Below are 19,481 nucleotides of genomic sequence, written 5' to 3' on the forward strand. Positions count from 1 at the left end.
AAATCAGATCAGGAATTGCACCATGCGTAAGGCAAGGCGCTTAAAAACAGCAAAACATATTGTAAAGATGTGCTAAAATTCCCCGCCATCTTGCATTTCTACCACTTGATGTGACTCCCTTTGACATATCATATTTGCCGTTATTTCACCAGGTTTATTTTTTTCCTTCCTCCAAGAGTACCTTGATGAATTGCATATAGCGCTGTTTGGAAATGCAAGACACATGAGTGTATTGCAGGTGAGTGAAGTCATTAATATTTCCTCTGTATCAATATCACGGGTGGAAGAGTGTGTGTGCAGCAAAAAAAAAAAAAAGTCGATGTGTGTCGAACGCGTGCTTTAGATTGACAGGTGGATGATCTCAGTGAGTAGGGCACCCCGGGATCGACTGCATAATCAGGGAGACAAAGGAGCAGAGGAAGAGATGAAGAGAGAGAGAAAAAGTGTGTGTGTGTGTGAGCGTGAAGGGGGGATGAGAGAAGCGCAGAATAGCAAAATTCCCAGCGGGTTGAAGGGGTTGTGTGCTCTCGTCTCTGTTTATTTCCCTGCATCCGTTTGAAATGCTTTGTGTGTGTGTAGCAACTCCAAGCCTGTGCCAGTGTGTGTGTGTGTTTGTCAGGTGTTTGATGGTTTGCAGCAGTAAATGGGTTCATTGTGAGAACGGCAAAGGTTCCACATCGGGAGACTTCCCAGGTAATTACACGGGAACAGGCAAGACTTCCTCCTGATCCGTGTCGCCTTGTTTTGTGGTTGTAATGTGGCTGTTTGTGTTGCCATGAAGCAGCAGCTTTGTGATCTCAGGTGAGTCGGCGCGCACTGACTTAACCAAAGTCAATAAATTAAAAAAAAACAGCAAAAGTGAAAAGGTGAGTTGACCAACACCACTCTTGGAGCTTCTATTCATTCTTTATCTGTATTTGTTGCGCAATATTTGTTAATTAGCACAGTAGCCAATGGTATTGCCAGATTATTTGGGGCCCAGTGGCTTTTTAATTATGAGCAAAATGTACCCACAGAGGCTACTTGAGGGCCTTCTAAGAGTCCTCAGAGTCCACTTAAACAAGCATTTCAGCATCTAATATACTTTAAAGTCACCCAAAAGTTTTGATTGGAGCGTTGTACATGACTCATTATTTATTTTCTGACTGTTGGCTGCAGGTAAAATAAATGTCATTTTACAAATGATTGGCTGAAACGAAATATGGACATAAATCTTCGGAGGCGCTATGGGTCTACTTGAGTTTCTCAAAATTAATTGCTCACCCCTGACTTTAAAATATAGGGGAAAAAAATACACATTGTAGGATTGGGATTCAGGTGACCTCACAGTTTTGAGGTTCCGGGTTTGAATCTTGCCACCGGCCATCCTGTGTGAAGTTCTCTTTTTCTGGGGGGGTTTCACGATGTACTCGGTTAGTTCGACACAAAAAAAATTTGATTTGAATGTGTCAAATGTTTCCTACTTCAACCTTGCATCATGTCCAGCTGGCACGGCACTGAAAATAAAATCCATGTCTAACTTTTTAACTTTGTCAATCTAGGTTATCAATGTATATATTTGGACTATCAGCTCTTTCTGGGCTTAAATTTTTCTAAAGACAAAGTGGCAAGATCAAGTTATGCCTCCTATAGACTCCTGCTTCATTTTGCTTATTCAAGATACACAATGCACAGATATTACACAAAAATTACACAACTGAACCTGCTTACATGTGTAGAATTGCAGCGGTGGTGTGTGTGCGCGTGTGTCCGTGGATGTGTTTTGAATTTTGCTCTGGAGGTGGCACCAAGTTGATCTTCTCCCAGGTTGCACTGCCAAAGTGGCGCACTCTGCTGGTTGGGACGTGAACAGCAGGAAAAAAAGTAAAGCCTTCCCACAAACTATATTGACAATTTTAAATTTAAAATGTACAAAATCAATCTAACTTTAGTCTCGAACAAAGTTCGGTTGATAGCTCATAAATCTGTTATGCCTTATGTCGGGATCACAATTAAAATGACATTAGCATCGCCATATGTTTCAAGTTATTGTATTTCCGTGCAAGTACTCGGAGTAAATCAATAAAGTGGAAATGTGTTTTTATAAAATCTGACTACCAACTATTGTGTCATTATATCTTCTATCAAAATATTAGGTACACCTGCACAAGAGCTAAGTTTCAATAATGACATTGGTGCGCAGTAATATGGAACTTGACTGAACCATAAGAACATATCAACACAAAAAGTTTGCATTATAAATCTTGCGATTGCATTTGTTCTTTTCCCCACATAGCTGGAAAGTATCCCTTTAAAAACAAATAAATATATTTGAATGAGAAAAAAAAACTCGTTGCTGTTCATTTCAAAATAAAAGTGAATGGGAAATATTGGAAAGACTTGGCTTCCGTGTGATCTTGGGCAGCACTTGAGAGAATTCTAGCCAAGAAAAGTTAATGAGCATCGATCCGCGCACAAACACGCACAGACGCACGCGCACTAGACCCAACAGCTGCTGAAGTTAAGTTATAAGATCAATTTTATAGCATCGGTTGCTGCTTGGTGGCTGTGGACGTCTATTAAAAAAAAAAATTGTTCATCAGTGACCGTGTGGAAGAGCGTCGATTGATTGCTTGAATGGCGATTTTAATTAGCAAGAAATCTAAATGAAAAATATTATTATCATGATTAATATTGTGATTATTATGATTGTTATAATAATAATAATAATAATAATAATAATAATAAAATATAAATAAATATTATTATTAACCAGAAGGATTATGCATGTCCGAGTGGCTGTCCGTTGGTGGCAGATTGGCCTTCGCTGCACTATTTCAGCAGCAGCTGACACGTGTCTGCCCTCTATGAGCCTCTCTACTGACTTCAGGACTAATTACGCACACAAAGAACCACAATTAAATGCACTAATTGGCAACACAAACCACCAATGATACCCCAACGCCCATCTTGTTGAATCGGTCTTTTATTTTAAATAGCAATCCATGTGGAAATAATATCAGTTGTGTTTTGATTTGTATTTTTAATACGAACGAATTGGCAGACGACTGAAAGCTTTTTTTTTTTTTTTTAAGGGTCAATAAAGATTTTTCTGTCTTTCTCTATTGGGCAATCTGTTTCTCCCTGACTGTCCATTTGCCAACGACCACCTGTTTCCTGCCTCCTCACCTCACGCACTGCATGCATGGGCAGAAATTAATTTGCTGCAAAACAAGGCGCTGACGCCCCCACCCCAGCACGCCCCCCCCCCCGCCCTTTACCCTTTGCAAACTGACAAGTAAATCCCTACAATTAGCAGATCCATATTAGCATATTAACCTGTGCTTCCAGTCCGTGGCGCATCCTTTATCTAGGTCAGACACCATTTGTCTTAATTGCTTTTTATTTTGGAGGACAAACATCTTCTGGGCGGTTTGTTTATGAATCACGCCATGATTATATGCCGGTCGTTATTTGAGTGGAAAAAAAAATCCACTCCGCATGCACACAACTCTTGCAGGACTGATATAACGGACGCCCAGAGCCATATGAGCAGGATGAGTGATTAAAATGAAAACAGACTCGGGAAAAAAAAAAAGACCGACGCATGCGCAGAGGCAAAACAGCGCCAACTTCTTTACTTGGTTAATGAATCAACACGACACCGTTTGTTCATAGCCACTTGATTGGAACATTTGCACAATAAAATGAGTTAGTTTATCCAAAAGAATAATGTTTAATATAGAAAGTCTCCATGACATTATTATTTTTTTTGTAATCTTCAATCAACATGCTGGTCATTGGTCTGTCAAATCACTTGACGCGTCATGGCAGAAAATTCATACTTGACCTCTATTCTTATATTGTTTTCTGACACTTGCTCTAAAAATATACCTCAGCTCCCGGCAGGAAAGCAATGGGCTGATCAAAATTCTCGCCTCTGGGCTTTACTGCGTTTTGGGCCTTTCCCTGCCTCGTCAAGCGGCAGATGGACTGGCTCCTGTCCGGAGATCAGTGCGCATCTGGTGCATGCAGCGCTTCCAGACCACGGTATAGTAGGGCCACTTTATATAAGCTCAAAGCCAGAGTTTAGATTTCAATTTTCTTTTTGTTTTTGCGCGGGGCAAGTCAGCATCTATTTATGCTAGAAAGGAATAAAAATCTAAATTACATCAGACGGATCATTGTGCTTTTTCATCTGCTGTAGACCCTCTTCCCACTCCTTTCTCTCTCATTCATTCATTCATTCATTCATTCATTCATGAAGCTGAGGTTTGACGCCGAGCCTGGAGGGTACAGAAAAAACCCCAACCTCGAATCGTTAATTAAAATATTTAAGGCCTTGAGAACTTTTTTTTTTTTTTTAAATGATACTATTGGAGGCGTGTTGCTGATTCAGACGAAAGGATAGTTTAGTGACGTAATATTCCAAAGATACAGCACAATAGGGGACGAAAAAAAATTCAAAATAAAATCGAATAATTTTTTTAACTCTTCATCTTATATGATGATTGTGTTTTTTGCAACAACGGACAGTGAGAGAGGCGTGCATGCAGGAACAGATGGGATCGAAGGCTAAATAGTTGCTTAATTAAAGTGCAGACAGAGTCAATGGTGGCGTCTGGGCGTCAGCAGTCTGCACTTTTTTTTTTTAATAATATCACATGAAGAGTGGCTTTTACAGCTGACTATAGCAATCCAAACAAAACAAGTCTGATTGGGGCTTATCGTCACTATGCTCTCTGTCCATTCGCTGTGAATGGAAGAATGTGACAGTTAAGTCAGACGCTGCATGTTCCTCCCCTCCCCATCTCCTCCACACTTGCTTTTGCTCCTCTCCAGGCTGTGGCCGCGAGCTTTACCTTCTCGCGTTCACGTTTTGTATTGCTGTTTCTTCCTAGGCTGCCCAAGGGCAACGACTATAGGTGATGTTTGTACTCCTTAAAACAGGCTGCAGATATCACACGGTGCACCGATGTTCTCATATTAGCCTCTTTATTCGCCGGTGATTTTTAACATAGTCATTTACAAGGTAAAAGTCAATGAAACGAATGCAAAGAAAAGAAAAAAAAAGACTTTCGTCTTGTCAGGGTTTCCTGTATTAACATATTGCAAGAGCAGCACGACCACCCGGAGGGCGCGTGCACAGGAGTAAAATATATAGTACAGAAGAAGGTCACGGAATTCAATATTAACAGTGATTAAAAACATAAAACGGGTTTTGATTGAAATTGGGGTAGAAATGATAAAGACACAAAATAAATGTCAAGGAAAATAAAAATCGAATCCAAAAACACGAGGAAGAAAAATGCCATGCAAATTCAACAGTCAAATTAATGTTGAAAATGGAAACATTCAATCGCTAAGAAAATATGTTTAAAGTCCATTTCAAAATCATTTGTGTTCTCGTAAAAATCGAATGTTTAAAAGAAACATGCGTAAAATACTCTCCTTTTGTTTGTAAATTCGCATTTAAATGAAAAGAAAACGATAAAAATATTTTTAAACGCGCAAAAACATTATAAATCCATCCCCATATCAAAATATTCCATCCAAGCTCTCTCCGCGTATCACTTTAACAAAATTATTTTTTTATTTCTGACACAAATACGCAAATATTCGATATAATGCTCGAAAGTAAACTTACATTTTTTAGGGGGGGAGGGGGTCGAAAATCCGTTTGTCAAAATAGAAATTAATTAAAAAAAAAAAAGAAGAAGGCTGTTGATATGGGGCGGAAAGCAACAAGACGGTGAAAGCGAGCAGAGCACCAAGCACAAACGGGTAAAAAATGGAAATGTCCGCAAAAAAACGGAGGAAATTGTTGAAAGCAGCACGTGCTTCCTTATCAAGGCGAAGATACAATATTTATTCCTGGTCTCCCGGGATGCCCCACTCCGTCTATTGTCCTCCCATTCCTCAGTGCTGATGCTTAATTTTCAAAACTTCTATATCACCAAGGGACCTACGACATCAGCCGAGAAATACCCTGCAAGTACAAAATCCGTGAGCCAGCCCCGTCCGTGCAGAGGGGAGACGCTCGCCGCCTTGCACCAGCTTTTCCCTGCCCTCACTATACCCACACACAGCACGCGAGGGGAGACTTTTCCATTTACCGCACATTTTGGGGACTTTAACGCCTTTTTTTTTTTTGCCATTGTTGGAGAGGAGCGGGGGGGGAAAGCAACGGGTTACTTTGGAGAAGCACACAATGTCAGCGACCTTCCCGGGACTTGTCCACGACGCAGAGGTACGTTATTTACTTCGAAATGGATTCAACTTAAAGAGTATGCGTAAAGCGGGGTAAATTTATTTAGATCTTTAAATTTTACAAATTTAAACAGTTTAAAAAAAATGTAGGAGTGCCCCAAGAAAATCTAGTATGTGGATGATGGTGTTTCGCCATTGCGAGGAACTGGGAGCAGCATGATATACTAATATATCATTTTTTATTTGAGTTTTTTTTTTTTTTTTTTACAAACTTGCGGGAAAAGAGAGTATAAGAAAAAAGCAGATGATGGCTCTTGCGACGGAGCGTTGGTTTGCCTCCCGGGCGTGCAGGTGACATCTCCTTCAGGTGGTTAAAAAGCGAGGGGGGACTCGCTTCGAGAGTGTAAGCTGTTTTTTCGGAATTCTTTTTTTTTTTTTTTTTTGCAAGCCAGTGTGAAGAGACAGCTCGCTGATGCTAAATGACACGGTTCCCACAGCCCGCTCGTTTTTCTTATCCCGCAGATACGTCACGACGGATCAAACAGCTACCGGCTCATGCAGCTCGGTTGCCTGGAGTCCGTGGCCAACTCCTCGGTCGCCTACTCCTCCTCCTCCCCGCTCACCTACCCGGCGCCGGCGGGCACGGAGTTCGCCTCTCCTTATTTCTCGGCCAACCACCAGTACACTCCCCTGCACCACCAGTCCTTCCACTATGAGTTCCAGCACTCTCACCCGGCCGTGGCCCCAGAGGCCTACGGGCTCAACTCGCTCCACTCGGGTCAGTACTACCAGCAGATCCACCACGGAGAGCCCGCAGACTTCATCAACCTGCACAACGCACGCTCGGCACTCAAGTCTTCGTGTCTAGACGAGCAGCAACGGCGGGAACTGGGCTGCCTCGACGCTTACCGGCGACACGACCTGTCGCTCATGACGTCACACGGCTCCCAAGCCTACGGCGTCGGGATGCACCATCCGGACCAGAGATTGCTACCTGCTGCCGGCCTGGGCCTCCCTGCCACTGCAGACGACCTGCAGGTACCTGTGACTTCCAATTTTTGCACCAACCAAAATCACATTTACTGCCAACCACTAAACTAACCGTCATGCACAGTTTTTCCTTAATCGAGGCATTTAATTTCAAAAACAGTCAAGTGTGACCCAATGCATACTTCAGTCCGACATATATATTGTGCAATTCAATTGTCATGTGGTCTTTAGTCTAGTCGTCCAGTCTAGTCTCATCTAGTATAGTGTATTGTGGTATTGTGAAGGCAAATAGTTGTAAAGTAGGCCTATACCAAGTAGAGTCTAAGAGTACAATATATAATTAACTCTTAAATAGTCCATAGTTGGGTCATCAAAATACAGCCAGTCAATTATAATTGGAATACATGTGTTAACTATACAGTCCAGTGTGGTCACCCCCCCCCCTCCCCACAGCACCCGTGCCCCACTGGCCTACTATTATCAGCACCCCCCCACCTCCACTACAACCATAATTCCAAAATATGAGTGGGAAGGAGGGCGCCAGATGTCTGCCAGTCTGCCGACCGGCCTTTCGTGCGTCTTTGGAAAGCTAGTGAGGTCTATAAAGAAAAAAAGGAATAATGCTGCATATCATCTCGAGATCATTTGCTTGCCAGCAAGTCAGGAGGGGAAACCGAAACAAACGTGACCCTACAACAAGTAAATGTCAAGTCTGCACGGGACTGCGCCTCGGAAAGCCAGGCGTCTTATTTTTGAAAGGTTAATTGACTGGCAGTCTATACAATCCTCGTCAAATCCGCCCTTTATTTTTCCACGTGCACACGTGACCTAGATTTTACATAATTCTTTTGGATGTAAAGTAGTGGAGATGAAAACTGCGTGTGCGCGCGTGTGCGTGCGTGTGTCCGGGTAGCTGTTGAGGCGAAGAAAAGCGGCTAGTTTCTCTATTCTGCGGTCAAGGGCGGATTAAGGGATCGGGGTTGACGACACAATACCCTGCTCGAGCACCATAAAGCACCGTAGTTTATCCAATTACAGACTTAACGTCAATCAACTTTGTCACTTATGCAGCGACATCTGAGCTGATTTAAACAAGCTTCTAGTTAAACACGTCGCCAAATTATTTCGGCTGAGTTAAGTGTATTCGCCCCAAAATTAAAATTCTTTTTTTTTAATTGATAAAAAATGATTAAAAGTAAGCCGTCATTTTATTATGATTAAAATGTGACATGGAATTTTATGCAGATATTTATTGAACTCATGAATCTGAAATTGACATATATATTCGTCCACGTCACAGCAGCATTTAAAAATAATTTACAGGAGTATATGTTTTTGTTATACATTTATTTAATTGATTTGATTTCTGCTTAAATTACACCGTTTTATTTTTTTCGTTTTTACGGGGAAATAAAGCTCATATTGACTGAGGGTATAAAACCAGCGCAGTTTAGGTCCTTTATCGGGTAAAAGAAAGAACCAAAGGGTCCGTGAACCTGAGCTCGCACAAGGCGTGAACGGAACAGATGCGCCTGTATGGTTCCGTGGAGCCCACTGTCATCTTTTGAGCGCCTTAAAGAGATTTTCATGCTGAACAAAAGCAGCTGCCACACCTTTCCCCCGTCACTAAGCTAATTCATGCAAGACTTCTGCGTTTTGTATATTGATTTTATAATCACTTTAGCTTCGCAATGGAATAAAAAGAAACAGAGCAGGAGCTGGTTTTATGTATAGCCTACAATACTCCCCCCCGCCCCCCTCCACCAAAGGCGAACTACAACACACTCGCTTTCCCCCACTTTATTATAAGCGGGGAGTTTTCTGCGTGGGCGCGGGCCTTGAGGCTCGCACGAGGGATTAAGTGTTGCTGAATAAAAAGAGCGTGTTCTTTTTTCTTGATGACATTGTTGATAGTGCTGATCTGGACCAAAATGGCGGTGCTCGCAAATGCACATAGATCTACAAGGATAGACCTGCAGATAGTCAAATTATGTTTTTTTTATATCTAAAAATTGATATGACCTTCCTTATCTTTGTTAACCTTTATAAAGTTGAAAAAAGCCTCAATATTTACCATGCATATCTAAAATGATCGAAATTAGTCATAGCTCTCATTCAATGTCATGTTTTATATTCGTTTCATTGCGATAAAAGTCACGTGCATGTGGAGCTTTTTTTTTTTTTTTTTTTTTACTGAATTTCACTTACTAAATAAACCCGCTTGCCCCAAATATTTTAAAATATACTCCAGCAACAAATAGTATATTATAGTACAATAATAAATAGCAATCATTAAAAATTTTTTTTTATTTTTTTATGAGATTGTATGTTAAACATAGCAGTTCACCTGTCCTCTATAGCAATCAAATAATACGCGCAAAGTGATTTTGAGCATCCCATCCGTGTTAATGAGCGCGCGTCTCCACAGGGCTCCGTGGAAGCGCAGTGTGGGCTCGTGCTCAACGGCCAAGGGGGCGTCATCCGGAGAGGTAAGACCCACTTCCACTTCTCTGTTGTGTTGTGTTGTATTGTTGTATACCCCAGGCCGTGAATACTCACGTTCAGACACGACAAGACAAGACAAGACATGAGAGCAGCCAGACAAACACGCCGGAACACACCCCACTCGTGTGCTGTCAGCATGTTACGCACATCACTTGTTACCGTGTGGATACATGCTGCTTCCTATTTCCGGTCGGAAATCACTTTAGTCACTTCATGCCCGACACATTGAGATGATCCTTCATGCCAATTGATTGATCATATTACGCGGAATTGATTAAGGTGTGCACACGTGGGTCTTGCATACACACACGCGAATGTTATCAGATATAGAATTGGGGATGCAATTCAAGTTTAAAAATAGAATTCATTGTAGGGATTATCACGAGGTAAAGCAAATCAAATTACAATACAAAACCATCACAGCATTTGGTGCACCTGTTGATAATAACAGTAATATTTTTTTCCTATAGACAAAATTAAATTTGTTGATTTGTAAATGTTTTAGTGCTTGTGTGATTGCATGCTATTTTATATTTTGATGCCACAGTAAAACGTGATTAATGTTTTTTTTTGCAGACCAAACTAAACAAATTCGGTCATGATGGGGTTTTTTTTGTGGGTTGTTATACATACTGATTTATTTAGATTTTTATTTTAATTTAACTGCATTTGTCACATAAAAGTCTAAACTATTTTGTCTGTATTTTTGGGAACGTCCCGAGTTATTTGCGCGCATTTAGCTTTGCAAAACAACGCTGTTTTTAAAACGCACGCGCGTTTGTACGTGTGCGTGACTGTGTTTATAGTCAGACCGTTGTGCTTTTCCATACGGAGAGGAAAGCGGCGTGTCTCCAGTTTAATTTTTCATCAGGCCTTCTTAGGTGTTGGGGCTTTTCTGTCGGATTGACGCGGGAATCCCTCCGCTATCACATTCGGTTAATGGTGCGCAGTATTTGGCCCTGAGCTCAGCCGCCGCAACCATCACAACCAATAATCTTTGCTTTAGCTCGCACTCCTGTATCGATAGCTTCTCTCGCCTCGGGCGCACGCTTTGATATGCTAATGAGGATCGGGGCTCCGGATTCAGCCGAGATCATATTAATGTTGTTCTTTCTGACTGCGGCTTTGCGGGCATGAATATTCACATAATGCCCCCCCACCCCCCTCCGCACGCCAGAAGAAAATCAGTAAAGAAAGGCGCTCGCTATACTTAAGAGTCGTCTGCGCTTTTAATCACCTTCCGAGGCCCACTTCCGGTTCCGAGCGTGACATCACCACTTTTACTCGCTGTCAAGCAAGTCACGCGGCGGGCTTGTAAGAAGCTGTAAACATTGTTGTTAAACTATGAGAAGAATGACATTTGGCCCGTGTTCTTTTTCTTTAATTTTCGGCAAACTGGTTTTAAAACAGGCGCTTGATTCCGCGTGTGATCCCGCCCGCCGCTCGCGCCGCAGCCCGAGGCTACTCTCCGTTGCTTAAATACCGTTATCGCCTCTGGGCCCGCACGCTCCACTCGCTGCACTAGCAGCAATAGCTCGTTTCGATTGCCCTTGGCAGCATAAAATACAAACTACTTTGTATCAAAACATTTTTAGGGGAATTAATACGATGTGAACCCGAGGCTTTCAGAGGCGCGCGCCCCTGTCAGAGCGCGTGAATCTGACAGACAGGTCACATATTGGAAACGGACATGCGCAGTATCATCCAGGTAGCCGTGTCCACTATGTCGCTGTCCAGGTGCTGAAATACAATGTTTTTTACAAGTCGCCTATTTTCAGCGGACTTTCTGTGGCAAGGAAAGTCACACAGGCTGGTGCATTTGTGTGGATGGTGAATAATACATTTTGAGGGCTGAAATGTAGGTTAGAAAGCCTTAGTTGGTGGCCAAATATGTCCACGTTGGCCGCCCGAAAAAAGACTGGCGTGGGCATCTTCGCCTGCAGCCCTGTTCTGCTTGGCCTAAATGGAATCTTTTCTTCCGATTCCATCACATCATGGCCTGATAACAAAGCGACACACCCCACTGTTAGATTTGATAATGAGGCAGATGAATAATAGAATATAGCCGACAGTACATCAGACAGCAACCTTGCGTTTCAGCTGCTTGGCACGTTAGTTTAAGTGAAAGTTGATTAATAATAAGCCTCCTCAGCTAGTCAATATTTTCTCGGAGGAGAGCAGGGAGACTTACTCAGATGCAGTTAATAATGCGTAAGAGCCTTCGCTAGAATGATTTATTAACACTTTTACAAGCACAACTTAGTCGACTTGGTGGCGCGGTGATAAAATACTGGGTTTGTTTGCATTAAAGCAGACAGCTCCGACCTACAAATATTAGTTTGACGCTCAAGTGCACATGGAAATGACATTTTAATTATGAGAAATGGCTTTTTAGACTCTATGCATCTTGGAAATGGACAGTATTTATTTTCTGTTGGTGTCAGCAATTCTTATTTTTCAAGTAAATGAATAAATAAAAACAGATGATCCGTTTAATAATACTAATGCACCAATGATTTGTAAAATGAATTGCATGCTTTTTTGACCTAAGAGTAAATTTAAATAATTCATGAAGTACTCAGTTCACTGAATTATATTTGTCATTAACTTTATTGTTTTGACTCACTGACTTTAGCAATATTGTACTTAAAGTAATGTATTTTATTGTATTATCATTACTCACATTAAATATAATTACCCTATTTACAAATATAAACTTAATGTGATCATAGCAAATAAACACAGTTGATTTAATTTCTTGTAATGCATTCTTTTTGACACTTTAACAAATGTTCTACTTTCTGTCAGTTACCCACCCCCCAAAAAAATAAAGTTGTTGTGGTATTTTTGTTCTAACAAATTGTCTTGCATTTGCGTGCAGGGGGAACTTGTGTGGTGAATCCGACAGATCTATTCTGCTCGGTACCAGGTCGACTGTCACTCCTCAGCTCCACCTCTAAGTACAAAGTCACCATCGCAGAGGTGAAAAGAAGACTGTCACCACCAGAATGCCTCAACGCCTCTCTACTGGGTGGAATACTGCGCAGGTTCGTACAAAAATCACATCAATGTGACAGGTATATTACTTTTTTTTTTTTTTTTTTGGTAGGGGGACTCGAGACACCACTTGCATTGAAGCCAATAAGATCCCAAAAATGATAATAAAAATAATAGGGATATTTTTAACTGCTTTTTTTCCCCCAGACAAATAGCAAATATTTAGTACTCACCCATACATTGTACTTTTGGTGTATAAAATGTCTTTCGACACGACAGAAATTGTGAGCCAAAACCACAGATATGTCAAATGACCACAGTATAGCGCCACTTACTGCAGAGGAGGACTAACTGGTCTCCATACTTGCCCATCCTGATAATACCTGTCAGAATGATGCAATGCAGTTCCACACCACCATATAATAAATATTATGAGTGTCAATTGATCAAACATTTCCTGGACATACAGTATACTTTACACACACACACACACACACACACTCAAGCACAACACTTCAATGATGTTGAGTTAGAGTGGGCCCATAGTAATTGCGAGAGATTGTAGAGCACTTTTTAGACGCTAATCTATCTAATGAACATTGAAGAGCGTTACATGAGTCTTTGTAGAGCTCAGATAAAAGAGAGGATATGCTGGTAGGGAAACATTCACAAAGACTATTGGTGAGTCAGAGCCAAACCATGCTAGGATTAGAGGAACCAGAGGGTCGGCTGTATTATTGATGGGATGGAGAGACAGACGGGCAAAGAGGAGACGGGCTTTGTGAAATGGTCAAATAAGGTGACTAAACTAAAACATCGGGGGGAAAAAACAATATACAGCTCTGTGCAATGTCAAACAAAGTATTGGCAAATATTTTAGACACTTTTCATAGGAACAATAGGTTAGGAGATATTTTTGCTCACGTGTCATTTTACATAAAGCAAAGCTTTGTTTGGAAATTAGTACAGTTTGATGAATTTCACTTCAAACCCGATGATCCACATAAATTAGTAGGATTAGAACTAAGAAAACCTATATTGTCACATTTCTACATGGAACAGAAAATAAAAATGACATCCATCTAAAATAGTGTGTATTTAACAAAAGATAAATGCGCTAACAACAGAGAAGAAGCTCAATGGGAATTACAAAGTGAAAGCGCATTAAATATGCAAATGTGCTTGATTAAAGAAATGACGGTTATCCTCAAGGTGACATATTATAATTTATTCCGCCTTTCATTTACTATAATCCTGTTGTCATAATAAAATGAAATCTTCTTCGCTGTATATTGTCAATATTGGAGTTGTATTTTGGAACAATTCCCAAGAAACTGAAAGTCCGAATATTCTAAAAATACGGAAGACGTGATGCTAAATTTGTTGACTCTTCCACAGAGCCAAGTCAAAGAACGGCGGCCGGTGTCTTCGGGAGAAATTAGACCGTCTCGGCCTCAACCTGCCGGCAGGACGGAGGAAAGCTGCCAATGTCACACTGCTCACCTCCCTGGTGGAGGGTGAGTTAGTTTTGATGTTTTCAGCTTTTATCCTTCTCTTTTTTGCTCCGCATCCCTCTCATCACTCTGATGTGTGTGTATGCAGGAGAAGCGCTTCACCTGGCAAGAGACTTTGGCTACACCTGCGAGACAGAATTTCCCAGCAAGGCGGTGGGCGAACATTTGGCCCGGCAGCACAACGAGTCGAAAGAAACCAGCGCACGGAAGAAAATGGTTTTGGCTACAAAGTGAGAAGACACCCATGTACACAAAATAAACGAAAATATGGCAGAATGTAAACAAAGCCATGCGTGCAGATATTTCTACAAAAAAAAAAACATTAGCATGCCGATTCCTTGACTCATTTCTTTTATTTCCGTCAGGCAAATCTGTAAGGAGTTCCAGGACTTGTTAAGTCAAGATCGTTCTCCTTTGGGATCCTCCAGACCCACACCAATTTTAGACCTGGACATCCAGAGACACCTTACACACTTCAGGTAACAAACACTAATGAAAAAAAAAAGATTTGTCGTCACCATTGGTGCAGAATTCAAATTCTAATCAACTAATGTGCTCGTTTGGTCTCCATTGGGCCATTTGCCATTTACAAATGTGGCAACTCTGCAATTTGGTACATTAGGGGGGCTCTTAGCAGAAAGGTCATATGTGATGTCACCCTTTAGAAAAAGGTTTAACAATCTCCAAGTAATGAACGCTAGCAAGGGACTGGACTCAAATGTTAGCACAGCATGCAGCTGCTTGAAGAAACTCATCTGATCTCCTACCACAGGGATGGACAACTTAAATGGGGGGATTTTTCCAACACTATTACCGAGGTCCTTACACTTTCTCCATCATCTTCTCCCCAACAGTTTAATCACCCACGGTTTTGGTACGCCAGCTGTTTGCGCCGCTCTCAGCACTTTCCAAACAGTCCTGAGTGAGATGCTCAACTACCTGGACAAAAACTCAAGCGGCAAAACAAGCGGACCGACCGATCAACAGATTAACAGCGGCTCGGAAAAGTCGCATCTCCGCAAAGCGACCGAGCCGCAGAGCAAAGACGGGAAAACTGAAAAGACTGAGTAGTCCCACCCGCCTGGTCCCCCGTGCCTTGAAGCTGTGTGTGTGTGCGTGTGTGTATATTTATTTCTTTTATTTATTGATTGATTTATGGACTCATAATGTACACATGGACATTCTAACATCAGTGTGCCATTGCGGGGTTGGTAATTGCACAATACATACATCCACTCACATAAAAGGGGTTAGAGGTCATTTCAATGTGCTGAATCAAAATAAAACCACAAGACTTGACTTTCCTCTGGTTTATCCAAAATGGGGTCACCGACCTTTATGAACATGAGAAATACTTTTGGGGTACTAATTATTGTGAAGGGCTACACACTACTGAAATGCTTCATTTGAAAACATTCCAATGAAATCACAATCACAAGTGAGCTCCTTTTAAAAGAGGCCCTTGGGCAGCTCATGTGGTCCTTGCCCACCATGTTGGTGACCCCTGACCTACAACTATAACCATCTTTGATTGGCAACTTTCTGAAGACAAAATCAGTTAACACAACAAATTGTTTTGCAACATTCCCACTCCACAAACCTTCATTATGAATTTCATCATCTGTGGTATAGCAAAGAATATTTTTACACAAGAGCAAGAGTAAAAGAGTAAGATTACTTGCTAAATTCTTTTGAGAACACATTGAATGTCCCAACATGAGCTATAGGCTATGACGTGTGAGTGGAAACATTTTTTTATGAGTTGTGATTTATATATGGGGGGGGGGGGGTTGTAAAGTACGAGATGGGTCCAAGTCAGCCATTTTGTTACAGTGACTCAGCAATCACTATTTCCTGTGCATGTCCATGTCTACCTTTGTACACTCTCGGAAAAACGGCAGCTTTAGCCGACACAAGCTCTACGACTTGCTCATGAACATTTGTAAAGATATATATAAATATTTAAATAACTTTTCTTGTAGGATTTGGACTATATATATGTTAAACCCCTACATTTAAAAAAAAAAAAAAAAAAAATGCTGGTGTTCAATAAATACAAGTTGCTATGTGTATTATTTACTCGGGCCTCAATGTGTATGCAAACACGGACACGCACACAGTGGATATAAATTAGAGAATTCAAAGTAAACAGATTGAACTCATAGTTTCTAATGCTGACATTAAATCTAAAAACTTTCATCATCAAAATGATGTGAGGTGAGGAGCTACAAAAGCTTGTTTTGCTAGCGCTCATGTTTGCTTTCATGCTGAGTGATTTATGTCAACTTAACTGTTGAAATAAATTTAAAGAAAAAAAAAAAGATTAAACAGCAGCATTTCCATCCCACCTTTATAGATGGTGTTTACTTGTTAGTATTTTAAAAATGAGGTCACACGCACTATACGTGGCATTAAAATACAAAAGAAATCAGTCACAGAGATGCTTACACTGGTTTGTCACATTCACTCAATATCGGAACGCTTCAAGTGGGAAAGTGATCTATCAATAAAGACAGTGATATGTGAAGGAAAGATGTGCCGTGGGTGTCGTATGCTACAAGTTTGCTGCTATTGTTAGATTTCATGCTGCTCCACAGATACGGCAGGAAGGATTAGTCAGAAATTCCTTTTAAGTAATTTAAGAACAATTAATTTGTCACCAATTGTCAGTGGTAATATTGAAGAGTGATTTTTAAAATGCGATTAAATTCAGATTTTATGAGTCTTTGACAGAAGTGTCATTATTAGGTTTTAAAAGTTACGTACATTTATATTATTTCAACTTTCATATTGTGATGTTATGACTTCCCGTGTTATAGCCATGTTAACATTTCATTGACATTTTTTTAACCAAATGATGAAGTAAATATTTGATGATTACAAAAAAACAACAACTGGCAGTATGTTTAGCGTTGGTTCATTTTGTTCTCGACATAATAATGAGCACACGTTTGCTTACCTTTTTCTTTGTTGTCTTTGTTGCTATTTGACTTCGACAGGAAGGTACAGAAGAACTCGTCTTCATAGCTTGCGGGGTTTTGCTCATTAGATCACCTTGTTCCCAATATGTTCTAAAAAAAAAAAAAAAAGAAACAAAGCTCTTTATTCTGAGATTCTTGCCCAGTTAGTCGAAATGTGTAATTGATTATTTTTAATGTTTTGCTGCCTTTATTGTTTAAATGTGGGTGTTCTATATGTATTGATGTAATTTTAATAGAATTAAAAAAAAATGGTTTCATTTGTTTTAGTTGTATTAAATTACATCAATTTTATAAGCCTCGTGTGAACAGCACGACAGACATTCTGCACATGGAGATGGTCTCAACTTCTCAATACTGCAATATCACAAGTATTACATATCTCAGAGGATAAAGAATCTATGCCTGGGTGTATTGTGCAAATAATTCTTTAAAATTGTACAACACAGAAATATCCAGTATACAAAGCAAAGCAGCTTTGATGGTAGTAGCAACCCACAAGAGAAAACAAACATCAACAAAGAAATATTAAGATTCAGACAATATACACCCCCCTCCCACACACACTCAAAAGTATGCAATACACTAAGTAAAAGGATGTTTGTTGTTATGTGTGTGTGAAGAACATTTAATCTCTGGAGGAAATTTCCCTGCTGATTAGAATCATAAGCAAATCAAAATAAACTGAAGAGAGGAAAAACAACTCATTGAAATTCTATAAATGCACTTTAAAATCAAATTAGGCTGAATGTAAATCACATGAATAGTTATAATTCAATGTATTCAATTTTCTTTTCACTACTACTATTTGTTATTATTTTTATTAAGAACAACTCAAGCAAATTGAAGCCCCTTTTTTAAATTGTGTTGACCTGGCTGCTTACTCGTGGTATTTTACTGCCATCTAACGGTCAGATTGTGAACTGCATTACCTCTGTTTAAACAGCACGAGTTACTGAAAGATATTTGATTATTATTGTAAATTCTTTCATATGGTGAAAACTTTTTTTTAACTTACTCCCAGTTGAGTTTCAAATAAATACAAATGAAAACAACAAAAAAAAGGCCATGTGTGCTATATGTTATGTATGCTGATACATCATGTGTCAAAGCCCTTCAGGATAATAATAATTCATTAAATAGCAACACAAACATGCCTGCAGACCTCCAGACTGTCATGGCATCTGTCATTGCTAACAGTCATATTCTCCTCCTCAGTGTGTGTGCGTGCACGCGCGCGCGTACACGTCTGATAGAAAGCCAGACAAAAAAACTCTTTGGCAGCAGGTCATTTTGAGGCTTTGCTTCTAAAACAATGTCAAAAAGGATGCCGTGGTTCAGTTATCTATGACGTCACATCAAATACTCCACTAGATGGCAGGAATGCAAGGAGTAAGAATTAACTTGTGTATACACTATCATATTTTATTTGGAAATAAGCAACCATTTGGTACCGATAGTTGCATGAATATTGTTGTACCACTAGATGGCAGCGTTTATACACATTTAAACAAAGGAGCGTTGACTGCCGGGGAATGATTCTGCGAATTCTAATTCTTAATTTTTCATCTTTAGTCTATCTGGAGCTGCATCTGCCTCAACTCTGTGATGAGATAGAGAGATAAGTTGTTCTATTTGTTGCTGACAGCTTTATCTCCTATTCTCCAGAAAATAAAAAAACAAACTACCAAAATGTCATAAATCAATATAATTGGAAAGTAAGAAGGAAGATGGCGTGAGGTTAATCTGTCACTATGATGTCTTGCTTTTCTCAGACGTGAGGCGTATTTTACACAATTTCGCAATAACCACCTATCCATCCATTAAATATATTTGTGAGGACTACAGATTAAACAGTTTATATTCCAATTAATTTACACTTAAGAAACCCGTATGTTACTGTCACAAATATCCAACATGACACAATAGTGCCATCTACTGGCTGACAAATTACCTCAACACAAATCTAGGACTCAAGGTATCACATCTCTTAAACTTCTAATAACGCTATAAATTACATGTACCAATTAAATAGAAGATACAATAAAAATTGTATGTGGGGAAAACATTTGTCTACTTGTATGGTTAATTACCAAGAGCATTAAAAAAATTTAATTGACTGAATTTGTACAGGTTGGTCTTTGGGGAGCTTTTACATATTGTTGCAAGTATAAAAACATGCAATAGTTCATTTCAAGTGTTTTGCTGTCATTGTAGAATTTTAGTGAGTGTTTTGTATACTTTGTAGTCGTCGCTTTTAGAGTCTCTCTGGGGCTTCCCTGTTCATCTAGTCTGTCTTTATGAACAG

General features: G+C 40.1%; 1 protein-coding gene across 1 annotated transcript; it reads left to right on the forward strand.

Moving 5' to 3' along the window:
* The first annotated feature begins 5,770 nt into the window (after nucleotides 1–5,770).
* Nucleotides 5,771–15,266, forward strand: tfap2d (transcription factor AP-2 delta (activating enhancer binding protein 2 delta)). The gene is given in 10 exon segments (XM_061270965.1): nucleotides 5,771–5,899; nucleotides 5,902–6,179; nucleotides 6,181–6,229; nucleotides 6,712–7,227; nucleotides 9,608–9,668; nucleotides 12,566–12,731; nucleotides 14,080–14,198; nucleotides 14,284–14,425; nucleotides 14,561–14,674; nucleotides 15,050–15,266. Coding segments are annotated over 10 exon segments (1,791 nt in total).
* The last annotated feature ends 4,215 nt before the right edge of the window (nucleotides 15,267–19,481 follow it).

The sequence above is a fragment of the Syngnathus typhle genome, linkage group LG22 (genome assembly GCF_033458585.1).
Source record: "Syngnathus typhle isolate RoL2023-S1 ecotype Sweden linkage group LG22, RoL_Styp_1.0, whole genome shotgun sequence".
Classification (NCBI taxonomy): domain Eukaryota; kingdom Metazoa; phylum Chordata; class Actinopteri; order Syngnathiformes; family Syngnathidae; genus Syngnathus; species Syngnathus typhle.